The sequence below is a fragment of the Anomalospiza imberbis genome, chromosome 13, assembly GCF_031753505.1.
Source record: "Anomalospiza imberbis isolate Cuckoo-Finch-1a 21T00152 chromosome 13, ASM3175350v1, whole genome shotgun sequence".
Classification (NCBI taxonomy): domain Eukaryota; kingdom Metazoa; phylum Chordata; class Aves; order Passeriformes; family Viduidae; genus Anomalospiza; species Anomalospiza imberbis.
Genome location: NC_089693.1, coordinates 14498135 through 14516839, shown reverse-complemented (window position 1 = coordinate 14516839; position 18705 = coordinate 14498135). Strand labels below are relative to the sequence as shown.

Sequence of the window (18705 nt, the reverse complement as noted above, 5' to 3'; positions counted from 1 at the left end):
TAAAACTTTTGAGAAGTGTCATTAGAGCAATAATATATATTAGAGACAGATTGTTTTAAAAACCAAGCAGCTGTTACAGGCTTGAGTAGCATTTGTATTATGTCTTGAGCCCATGAATTGTGCAATCTCTATCCATGCTCATAATTAGCAGCCTCTGCAGGAAGGCTGCGTAAACAAGCATGTGATGGTGCCTCCTAAGGGATCGTTGCACACACAGAGACTGAAGTGTGATTTTATAAGATTCTGGACCAGCATAAGAATCATGTCATTTCAATTCTGTTAAGATCAGTGTTAGAGAATTCTTTGTGGAACAAAGATATCCTTTTTTTTTCACTTCAGCTGGGATATAGGAGAGTGGTCTGAGTGCAGCAAAACCTGTGGGCTGGGAATGCAGCACCGGCAGATCCTGTGCCGGCAGATCTACGCCAACCGCACACTGACGGTGCAGCAGTACCGCTGCCAGCACCTGGAGAAGCCTGACACAACCAGCACCTGCCAGCTCAAAATCTGCAGTGAGTGGCAGATCAGGACAGAGTGGACCTCAGTAAGTAGGATCCATTCATTGGGGTAGAATACCTCAGAAAAAATATGAATTTTCTTCCAGGTATCATTAGTCAGACATCAATTTGGTTTTGTTTAAAACAAAGTGGAATATTAAAAACTTTGGAAATAAGCAAATCTTAGTTCAATAAATCCCTGCCTGACTATGACCTTCAGTTCCCTAACCAGAAAGATGTCTTAGCAGGAATAAATGAGTGAAGTGTATGGTCCCAGCTCCCTGGTAAACCACTGCAGTCCTTGCACAGAGTCCTGATGCAACCTCCCTTTTGTCACAGTGTTCAGTGCCTTGTGGCGTGGGGCAGAGGACTCGAGATGTGAAGTGTGTCAGCAACCTTGGGGACATTGTTGATGATGAGGAATGTAACATGAAGCTGCGGCCAAATGACATCGAGAACTGCGACATGGGCCCCTGTGCCAAGAGTTGGTTCCTTACAGAATGGAGTGACAGGGTAAGGCTTCTCAGTATCTTTATCCTGCCAAACCTTCTAAAACAAGAGCATCAGAATTTTAAAAATACACGTCTGTACAGCCATAAAAGGAGTAATCTTATTTTCCATGTTTATTCTTGGTCTTTTAAACAGGCACAAGCAAACAAAAAAGTAATGATCCCAAGGGCTTCTTGAGTTTGTGTTAAGATACAAGAATGCATAGAAGGGGCAAGCCTGTGCTTACATGGCCAAATGTCCAGACTTAAAATTGGCTCTGAGTCTGAACTTCCCAAAATATTGAGTGTGCTGAGATTTATTATTCTTCCTTGCTTAGTGCTGAGTCTTGAGATTCAGACTCTTAAAAGTTTCCCCACTGTTTTTTTAAGGCATATAGATTTGAAGCCTGATGTCTGGGTTTAAGTTCAATCCATAAACCAATTATCTCATAGGTGTGAAAAGAGAACAACTTCATAAACTCAGGCAGGCTTGATTCAGGCTCTTGTATTTTGTGAACATGGATGTTGAGGTTAATTTTCTTCCAGTGAGTCAGATTCTCTGTATGAAAGCAGTAAAACCAGTGCTGATTTAATTTGTTTCATGATTGGGCTCAGAGTTGTTGTTCAGTGGTGATATTTATAAGCTTTCATTGAGAGGCTTACAAACATGGGCTAAGAAAAGCCTGATATTTTGGTCCCTCTTGTGGATGCTTGCATATCAGTTTCATCTGTAGGCAAGTTCAGCCTTCAGTCTGTAAAATCCTCGTTGCATCAACCTTTGCTTTGACAGACAAGTAATGTAATTTATCAGTGAAGCTGTAAGATTACAATCATAACTTCGTGATTTCATTGTTTAGATCACTTTGTGATAGTACCTCTGAAAGCCAGGAATGTCAGGCATTAGTTTGGACATTCAGAAGACTTTTGACATGGTTTAGATGCCAAGATGGAGCAGGAACTTCACAAGTAGGGCAGGTATCTGCTATGTTGCAGAACTTTAAAAGGCTGATCAGACTCTTGTTATAAGGTCTGCAAAATTTTCAGCCCTCAGACAACTCAAATAGATTTTATAAAGACAACAAAAATATACACTACCGAATCCATGTCATTGGGATTTTTTTCCCAGTGTATGCTCCTGCATAGTATGGACAGAATGATACCAGGAGAAGCAGAGGTATTAGTGCAAAGGGCAAAGATTTTGCTGTAGGGAAATGGCAGTTCTTTTTTTTTTCTTCCTTTTTTTTTTTTCCTTATAGATCTGATCTTTGTACAGTGCTGTTAAATCCATTATACACTCAAAGACATCATTTTGCCCAGCTGCTATCGTCCAGTGCAGTTCCACCACATAAAGCACAGACATTGCAGTGAAAACTCTAGCACCATCTTCTTGATTATTCTACCCTGATATTTAGTCCTCTTCAGAATTAAAAGCAGCTTTTGAGCTGAAAGTTATAACTGTAGAATGTTATTATGCTTATTTATACATGTTAAATGAGATGCAGAAGTGAAGCAGGTAATGTGGAAAATGTTGGAGGTTTTTTTTTACCACAAACTTTTTAGGGTTGGAGAGTAAAGAATGGATTTTGTTACCTTCTCAGTTTATGTAAGTGTACAGATTAATTTCTTCCAAATGCTTGCTACTGTAGTTGGCATTATTCACCATCATTTCTGCCAGGAGTGGGTTTGGAGTTTGATTCACAAAGAGGATGTAAGAAACAGCTTATTTCAGGAAAAAAGTAGATTTGAGGTGGAACATGCAGGATCTCCTAAGATTCACACATACCTCATAACTCGGATGTTGAGACACTCAGGGGCAGTGATTCCAGTGGCAGGCAGTGAAATACAGCAGCAGTGAACAGCTTTGTGAGGTCAGGCCGTTGGCCTTTAGCTGTGCCTTGAAAGGGCTGCATCTTAGGAGCAGAAATTTCTCTTTCTTTGTAGAGGAGTGTGTTTCTCTTGAAAAACAAGAGAAGAATTCCATCATGGAATAGAAATGGTCATTCCCAGGTGTATGGGCTTTGCATGTGTCATTTCCCCAAACAATTCCTTAAAAAGTACTTCAAGCCAAGCCACACTTCAGTAATAAGCATAGATCAGCGATGGGCAGCCACAAATGGTTCAGATAAGCAGCCAAAAGTTCAAATGCTTTAAAAAAGCTTGTTCAAACCTCTTGAGTCTGCAAAACTGTGGTGGAAATCTCACAAGAACAGACCTTCTTTGTGAGATTTATTACATGCCTACTTCAAGTCCCAGCTGGAAATACCGCAGAACAGTCTTTCCCATTGTATTTCGACATTTCAGCCATGCCTAGAAATAAGAGGTAAAAGAACTTATAATAACTTTTGGAACTTTGAAATGGTTGAGTTCAAACTTAGTTACAGCTGGAAGAGAAGGCCTTTTCTGAACCCACTTTGCAAACACTTCATGTGTACAGTTGCACATGCAGCAAGTAGAGATTTCCAGAAGCCTGTCAGAGATTGGTTAGGCATGTACTTCCTCTTTCAGCAAGGAATAGATCAGACTTCCCTGTCTGGATTGATGGGATGCACGGGCCATTACAATATAGCCTTGGTTAACTAGCAAAACATCAAGAAAAAAACACAGCAACATAAAAATTACCATTGTCTTTGCTGGCAGCAGATGTTCAATTTCAGGATTTGATATTTGTGCAGAATTTGACATGAGTAGTCTTTAACAATGTTTTAAGAACAGAACATGGTCTAATTTAGGAATGGTGAAAAGATTTTGTGTTTCCTTTTTTTACTGAGACCATGCAAAATTTAATTGATGCAGAAATCACGCTCATTACTTATAATCATTAATAGTTTCTGTGGTTCTGAACTAGATTATTATATCATTGCTTTTCCCTAAATGTGACTTCAGCAATATTATATATGTGCACTTAAAAAATGTGTACAGCACATACAAATTTGTGTGTAGGAGTTGTGTTTCCTTCCCAGGGTGGGCTATATGTTGCTTTACCCTGTAAATAACACTTGGCTGCCTTCTTGCTGTGTTCTCCAGTCTTGTTTTCCCACAATGTATTTATGTATTTTATGGGCCACCTGTTTCGCCCCATGGCATTGACCTCCTTGGTGTTGGTTTCTGCACACACTGAATTTTTATATATGTAATTAAAAACCCCTTCATGTTCCTAATGCAATGCAGTTCTTGGTTTGTGGTATTTTGATAAACAGGAATCAGAGTCCATTGAGTGTATGTTACACAAACACTTTTACCTGCAAAGCTTTCGAGGTGTGTGGCCACCATGTGCGCTCTGGAAAGGAAGGAGGAAAAGCAGTTTGTTCTTGGGAAACAAACATTAATTTTCTGAAAAGTATATACTGTTGTTCCTTGTATGGGAAGTAGGTCTAAACACCATCTATTGATACCCCCAGGCTCAATCTTGAGAGAAGCAGAAATTTTTACCCACTTCAATGGAAAAGATTACAGGTTAAAAGTCTGTAGCAGCAAAGTGAGACTGGTTGGTCTTACTTTATCTGTGCCTGTCTTTGCATTTATTGCTCTATCTTGAGCATAAATAAGACAATTAACTTAAGTTTCATGGCTTTGACTTCTATGTGATCTTTAACCTCTTTTGCCTATAGAGAGTCTGGACAAACTTTTGTGATATTTTTATGTGCATTTGTAGAAAGATTGCTTCCTGTCTCATAATTCTCTAAAGATGTCATCCTGCATTAAAGCAGCAGAGTTCCACCAAACAGCGTCCATTAATCAGTAGAGTAAATCTGGTGAACCTTACTGAACTTCACAACAAAATGGGATTGATGGGAGCAGATGAGATTCTTGCAAACATTTCACATGACTGATTCTTTGACAGCCCTAATTGCTGGAAAGTTTATTTCTCCTATGGGACAGGAGCGGGAAACTGCATTCTCCTGATTTACAGCAATGGGAGACTCAGCAATGTTTCCTTCCAGCTAACTGGAGCATTTCCCTCCTGCATTTTTGTTTATTCCTCATTGCCATCTCCTCTGTTCATTTGTTTTTCATTTTATGTTTAGAGCCTACTTAGAAAAGAAGCCAAAATACAAACAATTCTTAGATGTTAATGAGTTTCTGTGGCCAAAATAAAATCTTGGGAAGAAAGAAAAAATGCTGCACATCAGGGAACATAATCAAAACAAACCAAACACATGCTCTGGATTTTAGTCTTCATTAAAAGGAGTAACAGCAATGCTTCTGTAATAAGCATTGAGAATTCTGTAATAAGCATTGCAATGAGAATTGTAGTAAAAGGAGAACTTCATAAAAATCAATGCATTATTCCTCTCAATTCTAAACATTGCCTAAAAGGTTCAAGTGTGTTTGTTGACCAGTCAAATGTAGAACTACCAATTAATATTGTAGCTTACACTCTGCTTTCACTGCTTTTTATTTAAATCTGGATACTTCACTTAAAATCTCCCGAATCTTGGGAAAAGAAAGAAAAATCACCATTAAGCTTGTGCAAGAGTTCGTTAATTTTTATTATCACAGTTTATTTGTGTTAGTATAAAATAAAAACAAGATAAAATACCCTTTTCCGCTGATTTCATTTGGGATTTATATGGAAATAGGAGGTTTGCATTCTTTATGTATAAATATGTAACTCACTCCGTATTTGTAATGAAACATACAGCCAGGAGGGTTTGACAGAAGGGTGGCCAAGGTCTACAGAGATTCGTGTTTCCTTCTCTGGTCCTGGCCTTGCGTTGCCCCAGTTCAGCCCCTAAGCCTGCCTGGCTGTACCTGTGGCCCAGTGTTGCGAGGAGGGCGGCAGGCAGGGCCCAGACAGGGTCCAGGCTGTCGGGCACCATGCCAGTGGCGAGGCAGGCAACAGGTCAGGCTCAGAAATGCGTGCGGGGACAGAAGCCGGAGTCAGATACAGCCCAGCGGCCCTGGGGCAGGGCCGGGCTCGGCCTGGGAGTGAGTCCGAGGCGGAGGGATCGTGGAAGGGCAGGCTGAGGCCGGGAAGGATCGTGGAAGGGCAGGCTGAGGCCGGGAAAAGGCGCCTCTCTGAGGAAGCCCGAGCAAGGGCTGCGGGAGCAGTGGTGAGAGGGAGAGCGGGGCCTGGAGCAGGGTGTGCCCGGGGCCGGGTGCGGCTGGGCGGCGCCCCTGCCGTGCGCTGGCGCCCTCGGGCCCGGGCAGTGCCGGCAGCTCCCGGGCCAGGGGCGCGGTGTGGGCCCGCAGAGCGGCCTCCTGCCTGCTCATCTCCTGAGGGGACACGGCTGCTGGGACCAACGGGGCTGCTGGGACCAACGGGGCTGCTGCACGCATAGGTGCGCTCTGAAGGGAAACTCTTTAAATCTAGGTATCAGAAAATGTTGTGACAGTGCAAAAAGATATTTCTTCCTTCACTCCCTTTTAAATTTTTTTTTTTTCTTTTCTAAGAAATCAAGGCAGCTCTCAGTGGGTTTATGTCTTTTGAAAATCTGCCCCAGTCTGCTGGGGCAGAAGTGATCTTCTGAAATATAATTCTGAGTGTATGATTGGAAAAACAAAGGTTACATAATCTGTCTAAAATCCCTTCTAAAATGGATTTCCTCAGAGTAGGTCGAATAATGCTAAGGAGTTTTATAAATTTATTTGAAACATAGTTTTTTTTTTTTTTTTTTCAGTAACATCAGGAGGATGACTGTAAAAGTCTTTACTATCTTGTGGGAGATAATTAAGGTGATGAAGGTTAAAAGTGTGGTAGACAGAAATCCTGCACAAATGGGGGTGTTTCACTCAAATTCAACTGGTTGTTATTTAAAAATTTAATTAAGGCTAGCAGTGATGCTGAGGCCTGTGTGAAAGCTCTCTGGAGGCCCAGGAGAATTCCTGCTGCCACTCTCCTGTGGTCTGCTGCCCCATTTGAGCGTAATGAGTAGGGCTGGCACCTTAGTGAAGGGGAACTGCCACTGCTAAAAGGGATTTTTTTTTTTTTTGCTCTACCCTTGTCTTGTAGCTGTGACAAAAATTCAAGCTTCCACTTACAGTTTTCCAAGTTTGCAGGAACTTGCCTTATTTTCCTGGACTGCTGCTCAGTTGCTTTCCGACAACTATCAGAGCCCTGAATGAGAGGTTTTATTTTTAGTTTTTAATGGGTATGGAAAGCTTCTGAAATTGAGCTCATGAGGGAAGGACCTCAGGAAGAGGAAAAATGGCAGACTCCTTAAAACACAGACGGAGGTTTCTGAGGAATTTGTGCCAATTAAAACAAGACTGTGAAACAAAATATCTTTAATAATAGGACCAGAATAAAGTTGCAGCTTGTGAAAGTTCCTCATGTTTCACAATGTTAGGTTATGGCAGTTACTATGTATTAATGCAACAAATCAATGGCACCAAATTGAAAGTAATGGGTGTGTCAGTTGTGAAAAACAAGGGGAAAAGATTCATTATCCAACTCCCTACACCCTGCCTTATACCTTAGAAATCCATGATTTTCACAGAGAAGATTTTTTGCTGAAAAGGAGATAAAAACATGAAAAAACAAATGCATAACGTGAAACATTCAGGTTTAAGTTTGCTTTGTAAATCCTTAGAGGGTAGTTAATCTGTAGCAAAATCTTGCAGCAGAGAGTGGAACAGCCCTATACCTTCCCATTTGGTATTTCCTCTGTTATTTGATATGCAAGCCTAGTTCATAACATAATCATTTAAAACATAAGACTAGGGAGATTTTCTGGATGACTTTACAGACTAAATTTGTTCCCAGCTCTGGTTTGCAAAGCAGAAAAGCAAACTAGATTGTCAAATGAAAATTAGTTATCAATAAGAAAAGTATTTGCAGAGGATATGCCTAAGTTCTCTCTGCTGAATGTAATTGGACACACTTGGAATGGGAACAGCCACAGAATTGATTTCCACACTGTAGGTTTGAGTGGGAGCCACGGTGTGGGGCTCAGCTCACCTGTGAGTGGCCTGTTTGAAATGGGTGTAGTTTAGTTCTAGTTTATGTTCCCTACTAGCACAATTTATATTATTCTTGAATTTTCAAGGTTTTCCAGTTTACCTTGAAAAGGCCTTCTTAGCCATGAAATTGATTTGCTGAGGAGGTGAATCTATTTTACATTCCTGCTTGAAGGTGGAAAATTTTGTTGTGCACCACCAACAGGAAAGGTTCATTATGTTATTTCTAGGCATCATTTAAGAGATGCTTAATTGCTTGATCTTGCAGATGGAGGAAGAAACCTGAATTTCTAGTTTTTCAAAAATTGTACTTGTTAGAAAAAATGCTTCTAAAGAGATGAATCACTTGTTTGGTTTTCTAGGTATTCCATTTCAGTAAAGCTTTGCTATTCTATTTCCTTCCTTCTTGTGAAAGAAATCAACTTGCTGATAGGAAAAATGGTTTTCTATTCTGTATCAGTGAAATAAGTGTAACATGACTACATGTTTCACACAAGTAACCAGTGTTCCTCCCTGCAAGTGAGTAAAGAGCAGTTTGCTACCAATGGCATTTTCAGTCACTGGGCTCTCTCAAGAAGATGAGTGACTGTGTTGGTTGGTCTTGTTCACAGTGGTGTTGTAATGGCATCTGCTGTTTTGCAGCTGAACTATTGGAAGTGAACCCTGACACTGTTACCAATGGCAGCTAAAACAAGTACCTGGTCAATTTTGTGTCTCATTACCAGTTTTTTGACTCATTCTTAGTCAATAAAATTTTTTAAATGTTCTAATGCAGAGTTATGTTCATTCACGAGGAATGTGGTGCTCATTGTGGAAGTAATACACAGTTTCTCCTATTTACATTGTATGTTAAAAATAAAATCTGAAATAGCAATCAAATGCATCTTTTTCTATCATATATTACATATTTATTTGTGAGTTTCTTTGCATGTGAAACAGAATTGCTTTGTTTAAATTCCATTGTGTACATCAGTGTATTCCATTGTATTGCATCAGTGAGATGCACATAGGTTTTTCTTCTTTGTTAATGGTCCATACACGGAATGCTAAATGCATTTTAACAGAAAACAAAAGGGAAGATCAAGAAATAATTAAGCAACAAAGGAACAGTCAAACATGAGACTATTTCCTTGGCATGTTTCTGTTTTTTAAATGTCAATAGTTTGATGCTGCTTCAGACAGTGAAATACCAGAGACTTTCCTACTTCAGTAGGTGAAAGAGCAAACTTTAAGGGCATAAATGGAATTTATCCTGTGATTTGTGAATGACATGCATACTGTCTCTGAGTAGGTGACATAAGAATCTACAATCACTGTTTAGTAAGAGCTTTCAGAATTTAGCAGTGTAACTTTCAGAATGGTGAACATTAGTTATTGGAAAGTCATATCATTAAAAAGCAACAGGGAATATATATAAGCTTCTATGGCCACCTCTCCTAAAACAAATTTAAAACTTACAGTTGAAACAGGTTGGGCAATTACTCTTGGTAGTTACAGTCATTTACTAAGGATTTACCTGAATCTTTTGAAATTACCTGTCAAAATAATTTCTATTTTTCTACTTTACTGTGCTGTCAGACTCTGTCAGTTTGTTATATGGAAGAGTTCCAGGATGTGCTGTGCAGTCACTTTACTCCCAGTGCCACAAGCCCTTACCTTGTCCTTTCAACCAGTGTAAGATCCACCTGGCTGACAGCTTGAACGCTTGGAGGAGAAACCCGGAGAGCAAAACAAAGGCTGAAATAGGACTGCTGTCCTATTTTTATTGAAATTACCCATTCTCAGAGCTACTAATAAGTGTGAAACATGATGAATAAAATGGAAACTGGAAGAATTTATGGACAGGAAGAAGAAGAAAGGAAAATAAGAAAGCTAACAAAAAGCTGTATACCAAGAGATTTCTTTCTTAGCTAATCCTTTCATTTCTAACTGTAAAGACAGGTACTACTTGTAGTGTTTTCAGAAGTATGAAACTGTAAGACAATTTGCTACAGCTGAATTACAAGTAAAAATAATTGACTTTGCATGAGTGACTTAACTTCCATGACTGTCACTTGTCATTTCCCTGCGCAGTCTGGAGGGCTCACAAGTGACCGTGTTGTGTCTCTTGCAGTGCTCCGCAGAGTGCGGGGACGGGATCCGCACGCGCTCCGTGGTCTGCATGACCAACCACGTCAGCAGTTTGCCTCTGGAAGGCTGTGGCAACAACAGACCCTCGGAAACGACTCCCTGTAATAACGGGCCCTGCGCTGGGAAAGTGGAGTGGTTTGCTGGGGGCTGGACACAGGTAAGCCAGGCACCAAATCTAACATATCTGTCGCTTTTCTACTGGTATTTTACTTTTAAACTTGTATTTTGATGCAATAAAGATGTGTACCATAAGGTTTCTTCATCTCATTCATACACAATAAAGATGTGTACCATAAGGTTTCTTCATCTCTCTAGAGTATTTTTTCGTATTTTATAGTATCTAAATACTGACAGATTATCTACAGATTATCTGACAGAGTATCTAAGTACTGACAATCTAGAGTATTTCTCTCTAGAGTATTATTTGGTATTTTTTCCTGTATTTTACTGAGTTGATGTTCAATACTTCTCAGCATCTGCTCAGTTTTTTTATTTTGATGAAAGAAAAAATTGTTCTTCTTCTCCTCTCTATCTTCATTTTTTGCTTTTCACCTACTGACCCAGTGTATTTATGAAAAGAATGGTGACAGAATTCTGCTCAGCATGTTCAGGTAAACACTAAATGCAATGGATTTGCAGTTCTTAAAGTAGAGCCTTTGTGATCATGCATAAATGCAGGGTGATACATACCTATACATATGTATGCATATGAAATTTCCAAAAGATAAAGAAGGCAAAAAGCAATGGCTAAATCCAAAAGTTAGCTTTGGTATTGTTGTACTGAAAGCCATTACAATAGGCAAAATAACAAATTTTGGTTAGTGGCCTCTATACTGATGCTCTTTCCTCAAAGTAAATTCTTCCCTTCATCCACATCTAGTAGCCCTTGTTCCAAATGAACATTTCTTCTGTCAGGTCCAAAGGCATTTCAGAAGCTGTTAACTCATGCCCAGGCACTTGTGTCCCTTTGTGTAGGCTCTGGCATAGCCTGGAGAGCCTTTGGGCCTGCTGGTGCCAGCACTTGGTGGAGCGGTGCTGTTAACTGACTGCCCTGCAGATCCCACAGTCCTTCCAGGAGATAAGGAGCTGGAAGTCAAACTGGTACAGCTGAGGGGGAGATTACAGGGCTAATACTGTGCTAATGCTTTCAAGTGCAAGTAATAATTATTGTGTATAAGAATATGTATAACAATAATAACATACTGAGATTTTAAAAATCTTTATCTGCAGTTCTAATAACAGATGAAACCCAGACCTTGTTTCTCAGACTGCTCCAGACAGTGAATAGGAACTCTGTACCCATTTTTTCTGTGCTGGAGAAGTGTTAAGTCAGACCATCCTGACTATTCTTTTAATTCACCTTCTTTCTTTGCATGGAATTGAATTGTTTGATGCACACTAGGGTACAAAGTCTACCAGCCAAGTCCTGGCTGGTCTATCTGGTTTTCAATAACAAAATGAGAGCGGTTAGTAGGGCAGAGCAGGAGGAAGCACTGAGGGCTGGCCTTGCTCTGCCAGAGCTAAGGCTGGGTGTTCAGATGGTGCCTTCAGGAGGAACCATTGAAAGAGATCTTTTGTGTTAAAGAACGTGCAGTTACTGCACTTCTTAAGGTTCTTCATTCAGCTCAAGAGTTTTGTGGGAATCTGGTAAAGGGATTGTAAATTCTACAAAAAATATAAAAAAAATCTCCAGTGTTAGGAACATTTCATTGGTTTAGGCTGGAAAAAGCCTTCTGAAAATCATAGTCCTTTATACAACCTAGAAAACAATATGTTGCTGTAATCATCTTCTTAAAACCTTTTTACAAGTGCCAGAAACGCTACTGTGTGTGTACTTAACCTTTAAATGGGCAGTAGGAATCCAAGTGAGTCAAATTCACTTTTCAGAACTGGAACCAACACTACATAGATACCTTCAAGCATGAAAATAACACCCTGGCAGATTAAGGCATTTTCTAAAAACAGCACAGAATGTGAGGCTTTGTAAAGCTACAAAATTGTGCTCTAACCTTATAACCCTCCGAAGTTCAGTGCAGCACATACGATCCTGCTTCAGCAAGAAACAGTAACACTGTTTATGGAGAAAGTGAGTTATGCTTCTCTGTTGATTGGAAAAATAAATACCAGTTTCTTTTTGTAGCTACAGGTAAAACTACGCTTTGAGATTTTTCCAGAAGCACACTTAGAGTCATATGTCTTCTTCATGAAGATAATTAGAAATATGTTTTGAGTCCATGATACCATGTGATGTGGAGAAATGTTACTTTGTAAACAAGTCGAAGGACATGAGAAGAATAACAGATTTTCCCACTTTGTTTTGTTCCCTGATACAGTGCTCTGCTGAATGTGGTAGTGGAACTCAGCAGAGAGAAGTAATTTGTGTTAGGAAAACTGAAGGTAATTTTGATGTTTTGAACCCCTATGAATGTTCATATTTGGAAAAACCTCCCAGCCAGCAGTCCTGCTACCTCAAACCATGTGGATCTAAGTGGTTTCATACAGAATGGAGCACAGTAAGTCTATCATGTTTTCCTGTATCTGTACTTTGTTTGATACATATTTTTCTGTTTATATTGAAAGAGAACACCATTTGCATACAGCCACCCACCATGAAATTGATTTAACTTTGCACAGGAGTGATAATAAAAAGAAAGCATACTCTTTGTCTGGTGGAACATGGAAAATTCAGGAAGTATCTTGACCAGAAAGAGACGCTGCACAGTTGTCTTTGTATCATTGACGTCTTCTTCATAGTATCTTCCTGTTTTATAAAGTTAGTTTGGCCCTTACAGTGAGACAGTGTGGTGCACTTAGAAGTTCCTTTCAGATCTCTAGTTTCATTAAAATTTAGGAGCATTTAATAAAGAATGAGGGATGCATTAATTTCTTAGAGTCAGTTTTACCATAACATTTTACTGTAAACTCTTCACTGTAATACTTAGAATTTCACTGAGAGAAAATGTGTTCTATGACTTCATGTATCTTCAGTTTCCCCTGGAAGTGGACCAGCTACATTCATCACTGTGCCACAAAACACTTCAATTCCAACTATCTTTCTATAATTCCTTATATCTGGCATAGATTATTTGTTTTCTACCAAAAAAATCAACATTTTTGTCCTAAATGAAAATCAGCAAGTCCGTTGTCATCTTAGAATGAGATGACACTGTATTGAATGCAGTAACTTGGACTTTGTTGAGCTGTAGGTCCGATTGCCACTGGCAGCTCTGCAATGTGGATGCAGCTCAGAATGGTTTGTGTGAAGTGTGATGTGAGTCTTGGTTCCATTCTAAGTGCTTAAGATCTCTGCAGACCTGAAGTCCTTATGGCTGGATGTGGATGTGGAATAATTACAGTGCTCTATACAGGCATGTAACAGGAGTAACTCTAGAAAAACCCTTGTTCTATTACTGTTGCACATGGCTGCCCTTTCAAACGTGGGTAAAGGTTGTACATAAAGATGAAAAAGCAGTTAAAAAATATAATATTGAGACTACTTCGGTTAGTTTTTTACAATATGTGATTTTATGATCCTTATAAGTTTTTTATGCAATGTTAGGAAAAGAAATAATTATGGCAAAAAAAGTGAGAAAGAAAACATTCTTACTAGTTTTGGGCTATTAAGGTTTTAATCGTAAATGAGCCAGGTTTAATTAAGTTTTTCAGCATTAGGTCAAACTGGACAGTGAGCCAAATCTCAAAGACCTCACTCAGGCAAAATCCTTGGCCAATGGGGATTTGCTTCAGTATGGCCAGAAATGTGTAATAATTGGCTTTAAAAGTGCCATAACAAGCAAGTACAAAAGTCTCTGGCTTCATAACAGACCCTGAAGGAGCACAGAAATATTTCCCTTAGAAATTCAAAGAAACTTATAATGCTTAGTAAAATCATTGTGCTGCAAGAAGTGAAAATTAATTGAGTGCAAGACCAAAAAAAAAGGTAATTAAAATTATTCTTGCTTATATATAAACAGCAAAAGGGACGGTGGAGGGCAGGGCAGTCAAGTAATAAAGTTCTGTGCAGTTAAGTTCTTAAAGCAGAAAATGTGAACACTGTGGAAAGAGTAGATTACGGAGATACATCTAAATGAGCAGAGAACAACCAGACTAATTAAAGAAGCAGATGCTAAGTAATAAATTCAGGAAGGGAACTGTTCTAGCTTGATTTCAGTTGCACAGCATCCACTATGTTTATTTGTCCGCTTGTTGTTCCTGTGGTCAAAAATGTTTGGGAATCTTTAAGAAAATTCTACCTGTATATTAAGGGCTTCCTAGGTAGACAATGAGAACCAGTAGGGTGGAGTTGATAAAAGGCTGCAGTGATACCTGGGTCTGGCATCAGGGCTCCCTTGTTTTCTTTCTGTAATTACACATCTCCTATGGCCTTCATGAGCTTCAGCTTCATTGTTTCAGTGTTCCAAGTCCTGTGAAGGAGGATTTCGGGTTCGGGAGGTGCGGTGTCTGTCGGATGACATGGCAGCCAGTACTCAGTGTGATCCACAGCTCAAACCTGAAGAGAAAGAACCATGTAATACACAGGATTGTGTCCCTGAAATAGGTAATGCAGAGGAAACTTCTGTTTTAACTGTGGAACTCCATCTAGTGGAGAAGTTATTTTACAGTCTTGCACAGGCTTCAACAGTATATTTTCTTTATTGAGTTCAGGGTCTTATTTTTACACAAAATACAGCTCTTTTCTGTGATTTAAAAGTAGGTTTCTAATAAAAATGTTTTCCTTGTAATGTGTAAGAAACTGGCTTATTCTTGAAGTTGCTGAGAATGTGAGAGATCTGCTTCTGTGAAAATGGTACATACAGGGTATTTTTCTGCAGCCTCCTTGCATTCTCCAAGGTTTCTCTTGGAAGAGTATTTAAAACAAAAAAAATGGATCATTATATACTGTATTTGGAAACAGGTTCTATAAGAACCAACAAAATTAAACTAAGGTATTAAGTGCAATGAAGCAATTCAATTTCCTTTTGTATGTAGTAAATATGCACTTAATTTGCTTTGGAATTAGTCATTCATCTCATACAGATTTGATTTTTATAGTAACGAGAATGGCTAGGAAGAGAAAGATGCAAGAATTCAGAGACAGTTTTAACTCTGAATGGTCTCCAACAACTTTCAGTTTAGAATTATTCAACATACTTTAAGATAACATTAAAACCCAGGGAAATGGGGTTAGCTACATTTCTTACATGCTTTATGTATCTTTATATGAAATCCTAAATAATCTAACTTATTTGCTTAGAGAACCTATTTTAACCTGAAAATGAATGTTTAAATACAGGTCCAAGGGGTTTTACATGGTAAAAGGAAGAGAACTGATTATTTGTTGCTCTAGTACTGTTTTCTTTAGTTTCTTCTCTCTTCCTGTCTCTCCACAGATGAGAACTGCAAGGATAAATACTACAACTGCAATGTGGTGGTTCAGGCCCGGCTCTGTGTGTACACCTATTACAAAACAGCCTGCTGTGCCTCCTGTACCCGCGTGGCAAACAGACAGCCGGGCTTCCTGGGCCGCAGATAACACATCCTGCTCTGCTCAGAGCAGCAGTGGCACTCTTCACATGGAGCTTGGGCAGTGCTGCTTTGACTGCAGCAGTTGTAGCTTCTTAGAGATGGGGTTTATATTGCTGAGTGCATCAAGACTATGGTTAAATCTCACACCCTTTCAGTTACAGTTATTGTGCAGTTATCTCTTTTAGGATGTTTGTTGTAAAATCATGGTTTTTTTAAAGCATTCATTTTTAATGATACTATTATTTGCACCTGCTCATCAGATACTTATTTAAGGAACATACTGGCCCTAAGATTGTGAAATTAATGAAAACTAAAATCAATTGTAGGCAATTACTGGAGATAATTGACCGGTATGGATGCAGCTGCTCCATTTTTTTCTGAGTGCTTACTTTTACTTGGTGTTTTGGACTGCCTTAATTAGAGGACTAAATCAATGAAACATGCATGAGAAAAATGACCTTCCAAAGAACCAGACCCTTGAAAAGCATTTATCATCAGTTTCCTAGCACTCTAACATATATTTTTAACTACTTCAGTCCATTCATAATAAATCAGAGTCACTGTTAAGCTCTCTCAGTTGTCCTTTTAAGTGATGTCCTGTCCTTAGGCAGCAAATACATACACACTTGACTGCCAGAAGGTGCCTTTATATTTAATTCATAAACTCGTGAAGATACATTTTCATAATTTTGTATGGAATTTAAAATACATTCCTTACCAGAGTGCCACTAGTGTCTAGCTCTTTAAGTCTTTAACAGCTGCAGCTGTCAGTGAGACAGGTTAACCAGAAAGGTGAAGAGCCTTTGCTGGTATAAAACATGATTGTTTCCGTTGGTGAGGTCTCTTTTCCGTAGTGGATTTATTTCAGAACTGGGATCTTACCTAATTCTTGTCTCTGCACTATTGTTTAACAACTCCAAACCAAAGGACTTTGTTCAGACCTAGTCTGGATATGTCACCAGTTTCTGAAACAACCACCAAAGGAGAGAGGCCTGTGTGCCTTATAGCAGTCTGTTACTCCTGGTATCAGGCAGCAGTGTGAGTCCAGTAGCTGAGTATCTGTACAAAGGGATCTTAGCTATTGGCGCTCTTCAGGTTTTGATCAGTTATTACAACATACTTGTCTTTCTTTGCTCAGTGTTTCATTGCACAGATCTATTCATACCACTCATCTTCTATTACTTAAGAATGGCTGCAGACTTAGAGCTGAATTTAAGTGGTGATTTTTCATTTCTGCAATTACTGTACTAAGCCTTGAGACTTGCTAAAGGCAAACAGTATACTATGCAGAGCAGATGAGGTTTTGCATTATCTGCATGTTCTCTAGCCTTTATTTGAGAGGTCTTTCAAATGTGTAAATAAGGCTGAGGGGGAAAAATAAACACATCTGCTTATTCAGCTGTTTATTACAGCATATTGCTTGTAAATTAGTGATACCCATCTATGCATCTATTTCTAAAGTGCCTGATGTCCGAGTTGCAAAGCAGCTGTAATAATCTATGTTCAGTCAATCCCAGAGGTGTGGTTAAGGTATGCTGCCACTGATGCAGAGCCATGTTTGAGCCTCATTGTGTATCCTTTTCTTCTTGCTGCTTTGGTGGAGAGGAACCCTGGGAGGCAAAGGTTGCTGGGCGTGAAACCAGTCACATCAGTTTATGTGCTGGGAGCCACAGGAAGGTGGAATTCCTGTAGTCTAAAAGCTGCCTTGCATTGAGATTAACCTAATTGAGATTAACTGAAATGTTTTGATTTGGTCACTTTTGAAAAAAATATATTTTGGACATGATGAACTACTACTGTTTGGCTACATGAAATGAAGAAGTGCTTCCCCTAAAATTTGGAGGTACTCTTTGTGACTATAAATTGTTGTATGTCAGCCAAAAAGGTCATTGGCTGTTTCTGTACACTTTGACTTGGGCTTTTTCACTGTAAATAATAGAAATTAAGTTGTTAGAAACAGAAACTCTAATTAGGAAACTTCAAGTTCATGAATCTTTCACAGTCCTCCTGTTTCCTTGTATTACAAAGATTTCTCCACAAAGATAACTTACAGATTTTTTATCATATTATGTTCCTTAGATTCTTGACCAAAGAATGATATGGATAAAGTGCAGTGTAAACAGCTCTGGAATCCAATACTTCTGAATACAGATTTTCATCTGTGTATCTCATTGCAGCAAATCTTGACATACATGATATAATTTTTGCTGTTATCTCTTTCATCCCAAGGAAGTGTTTCCTGTCAGCTTGAGGGAAATCCTTGTTCCATAAAAAGGCTTCCTGAAATCCCCAAGGCAAATGAGATGCTGAGGGAATCTGGTTTGCAGTCAAAGAACAAATTCTTCTTACACATGCTTTGGCTGTGACACCATCAGTGTCTCAGCACATAGATAGATCCCCCTATTTTATAAAATCTGATATTTTGCTCTGGAATATATGGCCATTAGCTTATTTTACATAGATGATCATCTTGTAGGCTCTGTTAAGCTGCCAGTAATGTAAACAGTGTTTGTGAGAGCTATCAAGGACTATATACATACACATAGCAGTATAACCCTGTATTACATCTAAAGTATGCAGCTTTGTGAATTGAATGTGTTGAGCTATGGTTATTCAAATTGTACTTTATTTTTAAGTAAAAAGATGTATTTTTCAGATGTACCAGATTAAAAAAAGCAGTTTTACCTAAATAAATATCTAATCGTAAGTAAATATTAATGGTAAGGAAAGTACCAGAATGCTGCTGAACGTAATCATTTATCATCTCTTCTCATGTATCAGCATTATTAAAATAGTTGTTCCTGCAAAATGAACTAATGAGCCCTTTTCATCAGCACTTTGATATATTAATATTGTCTGCACAAGTGCTGTGTTAAGATTTCACCATCTCACAAAGCATGATTTTGAAATTGTGCCTATAACAAGTGTTTGTTCTAATAGAGCAGTGCCACAACTTAGGATGATGCCTGCAGGGGATCTGACTTTATTTTCTGTAAGTCAAAGGTGGCCTTAATGAATGTGGTAGACATAGAGCAGATGTGAAACCAGTGTAAGTAAGTAATTATGCATATTATCAATTGCAAATATAAATGATGCACACTTCTGATTTTTAATGTTTTAATTTCTTTTTCTGACATTTTAACATCAGTCAAAAAATGCAGATG

At 38.9% G+C, this 18705-nt stretch overlaps 1 protein-coding gene across 3 annotated transcripts in view; it reads left to right on the top strand.

The window, feature by feature from the left end:
• Positions 1-18138, top strand: part of THSD4 (thrombospondin type 1 domain containing 4) — a 242744-nt gene extending 224606 nt beyond the window's left edge. For 2 of the 3 annotated variants that reach the window (XM_068204088.1, XM_068204089.1), the window contains 6 exons: positions 340-544; positions 837-1010; positions 9999-10172; positions 12349-12528; positions 14429-14573; positions 15406-18138. In XM_068204088.1, the coding sequence (XP_068060189.1) occupies positions 340-544; positions 837-1010; positions 9999-10172; positions 12349-12528; positions 14429-14573; positions 15406-15548 (1021 nt within the window). In that variant the 3' untranslated portion in view covers positions 15549-18138. The remainder of the gene's footprint in view (positions 1-339; positions 545-836; positions 1011-9998; positions 10173-12348; positions 12529-14428; positions 14574-15405) is intronic. The other variant, XR_011003831.1, reaches the window with a different exon arrangement.
• Positions 18139-18705: the final 567 nt, after the last annotated feature.